At 42.7% G+C, this 6,000-nt stretch overlaps 1 protein-coding gene across 5 annotated transcripts in view; it reads left to right on the forward strand.

The window, feature by feature from the left end:
• Nucleotides 1-5,278, forward strand: part of ebf1a (EBF transcription factor 1a) — a 70,660-nt gene extending 65,382 nt beyond the window's left edge. For 2 of the 5 annotated variants that reach the window (XM_031745219.2, XM_031745220.2), the window contains one exon: nucleotides 1,143-4,164. Coding sequence is in view for 3 of the 5 variants with exons in the window: in XM_031745220.2 (XP_031601080.1) it covers nucleotides 1,143-1,177 (35 nt within the window). In the remaining 2 variants the exon portion in view is untranslated. Of the gene's footprint in view, nucleotides 1-1,142; nucleotides 4,165-5,152 lie in introns of those variants that run through there. The other 3 variants (XM_031745218.2, XM_031745221.2, XM_039616224.1) reach the window with 2 other exon arrangements.
• The last annotated feature ends 722 nt before the right edge of the window (nucleotides 5,279-6,000 follow it).

Below are 6,000 nucleotides of genomic sequence, written 5' to 3' on the forward strand. Positions count from 1 at the left end.
TTTCCACTCCACGCTATCCCAGACCGCTCATTTGCACCATCCTGCCCTGCCCTTCCTTCTCGTTTCTGTTTTTATTTGTCACTCTTGACTTGTCAGATAGTCATCATGCTACCCCATATGTGTTATATTTCCTGTTTTCACTTCCTGCTTCCTGCCCGTCCTCTAGTTGGTGCGTCTGTGGGGGGAGGGTGTGAGGGGAGGTCGTTATGCCACCACGGGTCACTCTGTTCTCTCATTTCCATCGAATGCGGCACGGGGTCTGTTCGTCTGGGCAGGATGTTGTATGGTGTTGAGATCCTGAGAGAGAGAAATGATGGATGGGAATCTTTATCAGAGCCCCAAGCTAAGCACTTCCTCACTTCCTTCGTCAGCGTTGATGAGCACTGACCACTGTGACCCAAAGGCCAATGGCCACTATGCTCTGATCACACTGACACGCGCACACACACACATGCACACACCATTCTGTTAATCCCAACAAGCGGGAGACACTTAGGAAATAACCTGGGAATTAGTGGATTGAAGAGTGGGGGAAATCAATAAGGAGCCAATATGTTATATGAAAAATTTCTATCTGTGATGGATTCTGTGTAAGAAAAAAAAACAGGATAGAGGGAAGGAGTGATGGGGGGAGGTGGCTTGTGGGGAGGCGGAGATGCAGGAGTTGGTGCTATAGGGAGGTAAAGATGTGAGTATATCTCGTGGATTTCATTTCCATGTTTGAGCCTAATTTTCATCACCTCTGTCATTCCGCATCAGTTCATTCTCTCCCCACCCCTCTCGTTTGAGTCATTCTCCATAATGCAAATAATAGGCTTGCACCATGTAGCTGTTAACAATTAACAGCGGCAGCTCTTGCATGAAGCTGTTCAGGAGGTCTGTGAGAAGCTGAACAATGTTGTCAATGCGCGGCCAAGTCAGCGGCAGCGGCGGAGGGAAATGTTTTGATTCTGGGGGCCTCGGAATGAAGAGATAATGAGGGAGAGTCGTCTTTGTTCGCCAGATGCTGGAGCACATTGCTGTTATGTGACTGTTGTGATGACAGATGAAACCCAGCAATCACATGACTGACCTTTCTCTCTCTTTCTTTACCCCTCAATCTCCCATTCACTCCTTCTTCCTCCCCCTCTTTTCCCACAAAGCAGCGATTCCCGGGATGATCGTTCCACCCATGTAGAGGATCTGGGATAGCTGGAGATTTGGGAATGTTGAGAGGAAAAAAAAAGACACAGTAGCGGAGTCTGGCGAGTCTCTGTTATGCTCCGGAGCTGAACTGAAGGAAGTCAAGATAAAGACGCAGGACTCTGTTAAACTCAGGCCTTTCCATTGGGATTTCATCTGAAGGGATAGGAGAGAAGGAAAAAGGGGACAATATGAACCTTTTGTGATGTTATTTCCCTCTTGGTTGAAATAGTGTAGCTTCTCTGACACCATGTTGGATGGAGTGTATAGAGACTGATAGTTTGCCCACAGTGTGACACTGACCTCATGAAAAGAGCATTTATTTATCTTTATGTTTATGCCTGTAAGGTTTGGGTTTGATTACTGGAGGCCCCCACGCCGCCTTGCAATCCATAACTCGCACAAACAACAGTGAAGCGTTGGTTTGGCCATGAAGTTTACAATAACTTCTGTCACAAATGAAGGAGCTTTCCTTAGCGTATCCACCTCTCTAAAACCGCAGAGCGACACAGTGGCCAAATGGAGAAGGGAAAAAAAAAGTTCAACAACACAGAAAAAAATAGAAAATCAACCATTGATTTTGCTGCTAATTTTCCAATAAATCTTAAAAATTGTCTTGCAAAACTGCCCTATGCTGTTTAAACATCACGCCTTGCTTTTGTTTTCTTTTTTTTAAATCTCTCTCTCTCTCATTTTGGTTGGTTTGTTTGAATTTTAATAAAACTGTGAGGATAGAGCTGTTTGCAATATGCTTTTTCTGCTTGACATGTGAAGAAAAGGTGACGATGATGATTTAGCCAAAACAGACGAGGTTTTTAGTGAAGACTTGAAAAGCCAGAGGATGTGTGTGCGTCCAGCCAGCACTGTAACTGAAGGAGCCTAGCAAATATCAAATTAGAATAAATGCGTGATATATGTGATATATTTTTGTATATAAAAAAAATTGTTGATTTGGGGTTTTTTTTTCACTTCTTTACTCTTTTTTTTGCGATAGCTCTAGTTTGAAATGTAAACATTAAATGTCTTAAGGCAGCTTCTCAGTACAGAAGATAGATTTACTGCGTATTGTCAATATCTCATTTGCTAAACATGAGAAACATGGATTTGGATACAAAAAGGGGATCCCTGTAAAATATCCTATAAATAATGTATTTATCCCTTGTATTTGTACATTGACTCTCACCCTCGTTTAGTTGTGTTGTGTAAGTTTAATACAGTAAGTGAACACTTTTCGCAGTGTTTCGTTTCATTATTTGCTGTTGTCTCTCACTATTTAAATGTGACTTTTTTTAATCTTTTTTTGTTCCTTTTTGTTTTTTGTATGTTGTTTTGCATCAGTATGCCATGCTTCTGTTTGTTGATTCAAAACATGCCATTGTCTATTTTTGTATTATTTGTAAGTTAATAAAAAAATCTTTTTTTTTCCTTATGAAAATGTTTATTGTACGGCAAAAAAAAGTAGCATCTTATTCAGAGTATTTCGTTGAAGTAGATTTTTTAAGAATATAAACACACATTAATATATACTGTAAATCTTTATCTTTTTGTTTGAACTCTGAGGCTTTCAGATTGATACTGTTCTTGAACTGATAATATGCATGGGTTCTTCTCTTGAGTGACTCTTTCTTTTTGTGTGTGGAAAACCAAGAGAACAAACAAATTGCTCTGTTTTTCTTTCTTTGTGTTCCTCTTTTTCACCCCCCTCCTCCTCCTCTGTTCTTCCCTATGTTATTTATGCCTGCTTACATACTGTATCTATATACTCTTTCTTTTATTTCTGTCACTGTAATCTTTACCAGCAGTCTAGATGCCTTAACAATGCAAACCCATTCTTCATTCAATCATGTGTACAGTTTTTCTACCCTCACCACAATTGTCTGTTGCCACAGAGGAATTCATGAGAACTTGGGGACAAAGCACAAACCCACTCTGTTTGGTGGTAAAGCCAGACTAGAATACAAAGAGCCATAATTCAACAATCACACACACACACACCCCGATGTACTATAATACTGCAGCAATGGCACGCTTTGAAGGACAAGTCGGAGCGGCCTTTCTCAGCTGTGCTTCCTGCACGTTCGCAGAAACACTTTTTGTAGCAATTATGTAGCTTTTTTTTTTTTAATGATTTTGACAGCATGATAGTAACGTTTCTCATCAACCACAGGATCACAACAGTACGACAACACATGGCTGTTTTTATTGTAGTACAGAGGGGCGCACAGTGAAGACAAGCGGTGCCACAGCACAATTTTAATCTCTACATGGAGTCGTAGGTCTGACTCCAGTATCCGACAGTCAACCCCCCCCACCCCCAGTCCTTCTCCGTCTGTATTGGCCTTTGGACAATACAGCTTCATTTCAAGCTAAACAAGACTAAAAAGAACATGTGATGAACCACAAAAGGGAGCTCCCTGGCCCATCAGACATTTCTGTAGTCTTTTTTTTTTCCGTGTCTGCCGTGTGTCTTCAAGCTGTTGCTGGACAGAGAATAGGGCTTTTTCTCTCTCTGCTTTTTCTTTTCTAGAGCCTGGTTTTGTTAAGTGGGTAGAAAGGACCATTTTAACAGAGGCGCCTGCTGACAGACGAGTGTTTTTCAGGCACTTGTGTGCCTGTGCCGGTCTGGGCCGGGGCGGGAGGGGCCGCAGCATATCTGTTTCAAATGAACTACAGAGGTCTGTTGTCATACAATGGCATCTTTGTAAGCAAAAGTTCCATCCCAAATATGAATATCAGTAATGGGTGACAAAGTTTTTGTATTTAGGTAACAAACAACAAAAAAAGAAGAAGATGCAAACCAAATAGCTGGTGTCTATTTTTTTCCTCTGTTTGTCTTTGACTGCAAATACACTGAACAGCTCTATGATATAAGGGAAGAAAAAAATCTACTGTATAGATTGTTATTGTTTTTGATGAAAATTGAGCTGTAAGATAACTTTTGGACTCTCACAATGTTGAATTAAAGTTACCTCTCGTCTGTGACTTTGTCAGGTGTCTTTTTATTTCGAATATGCCTCATTCCTGATTTATTTTATGTTACCAGTTTTCTCTGGGGTTTTTTTTTTTTTTTTTTTTGGACTGAAAATGCCTTCTTCAATTAGCTGACAGGCAGCTGACTAAGAATAGAGAAGGACCGGCTACGGCTTATTCCACAGGTCAGAAACAGGCCTGCATCCTTTCCCCTGCTCGGCTCCTTTCTCTAATGAATCTAATTCATTAATGCATTACTGATGGCATGGTGAACATGGTTAGCCTGACAAGTTTCCTCCTAAACATATTAGTTAATGATGATTCCAAGGTTATTAATTGCAAAGGCACCAGCCCACCATAATTGAGTCATCATTTGCATACCCGGTCATCAGCAGAAAATTAATTTCTTTTTTATTTTTTGCATATCTAATTTAGAAGGCTGCGATTGGATTAGCTCGTGAAAACAGCGGATCCCAGGATTCTGCTGACCTCAAAGTATTCCAGGGTCTCCTCGGTAACTGGAGGCTTCCGCAACACCAAGGGGCGGTGAGGGGGGAGAGCAAGACGACCTGGAAGTACTGATGAAATAAGGGCTCGTAAACACTGCGTGTGCTTGTGTGTGTTTGCCTCCCTAATTGCCTAAAGGTTCATAACAACACACAGTTTTTTTTCCTCTCTCTACTAAGTCTAATAACAGAGTTGATAGTTTGCTGACAAACAGTAAAGTGGGTGGCGGCGTGCATGATTTAGCAGTAAGAGGTGGGATATTGAATTATGGAGGTTGCACACTTAGTCCCGAGGAAAATGAGCCCTGGAGCCTAATGTTTTTGATTAGCAAGCCGAGCACCAATGCCGCGTTGCACCGAGGGATTCGGCTTCCCCTAAATGTAGCTTGCAGTGCAGCACACATACGCACCTACACACACTGAAACACGCACACACTCATAAATCATAAATACACATAGACAAAAGGTGAACGCATTTTGCTCTTTATTTCCAGCTGCTTTTCAGGCCCCAGATAGACTGGTCAGTGTGGGAGGAGGACAATAGGAGTGGGAGGCCGAGGGCAGCGTGGAGCCAGCAGACCTCAGCCCTCTGGAGACGTAACATTAAAGACGCTATTCCTGGAGAACTACTCCACTGGATAGAGCCGGCAGAGCCCTCGCACATCAAGAGAGGTGCTGTTCAGGAGCTTCTGTGCTACTAGTACCCTAATGAAATATATTAATGCACACATTCCTCGCTCTCCTACTCCACCTCCTTCTTTTTTCTCATTCTCCTCCCTGCATGGACACATGAAGGGAGGAAGAGCGGAGAGATGTATTTGAAAGAAAAACAGGAGTCCCCATGGGGATCTCGGATAAAGAAGAGGAAAGAAAAGAAATGGAAAGGAGAGAGGATGGGAGTGTATGAGTGTGTGTGTAGGGGGATATTCCGAATGGAGGCAAGGCTTAGACAGCGAGCAAAACACAAGGAGAGGAGGGATGAATATTAATAATATTCTGTGTTGGAAAATAGTCACAATGGACATCATAGAAAGACACAGAGAGGCAACGGGAAGCGAGAGCCATCCCCGGCCTTACTTACTGAGCGCGTGCACACCTTCCCGCATGCGCACGAACACGCCTGCCAGTTAGACGGAGCATATTTGAGCACACCTCGAACGAGTGTGTACTCACAGTCGGGTTTTGCGCGCCCGCTTGCGAGGGTGTGTGGTCGTTTCCCACAGTAATTATCCCGATGACTGTGGGTGTCTGTCTATGATCTGTGTGGTACCTGTCAGAGGGAGCCCAGCAGAGCCCGTGCTTTATATTCCCTGTAATTGCTGCTGCTAATTTACTGTGCGTT

This window comes from Oreochromis aureus, linkage group 2 (assembly GCF_013358895.1).
Source record: "Oreochromis aureus strain Israel breed Guangdong linkage group 2, ZZ_aureus, whole genome shotgun sequence".
Taxonomy (NCBI): Eukaryota; Metazoa; Chordata; class Actinopteri; order Cichliformes; family Cichlidae; genus Oreochromis; species Oreochromis aureus.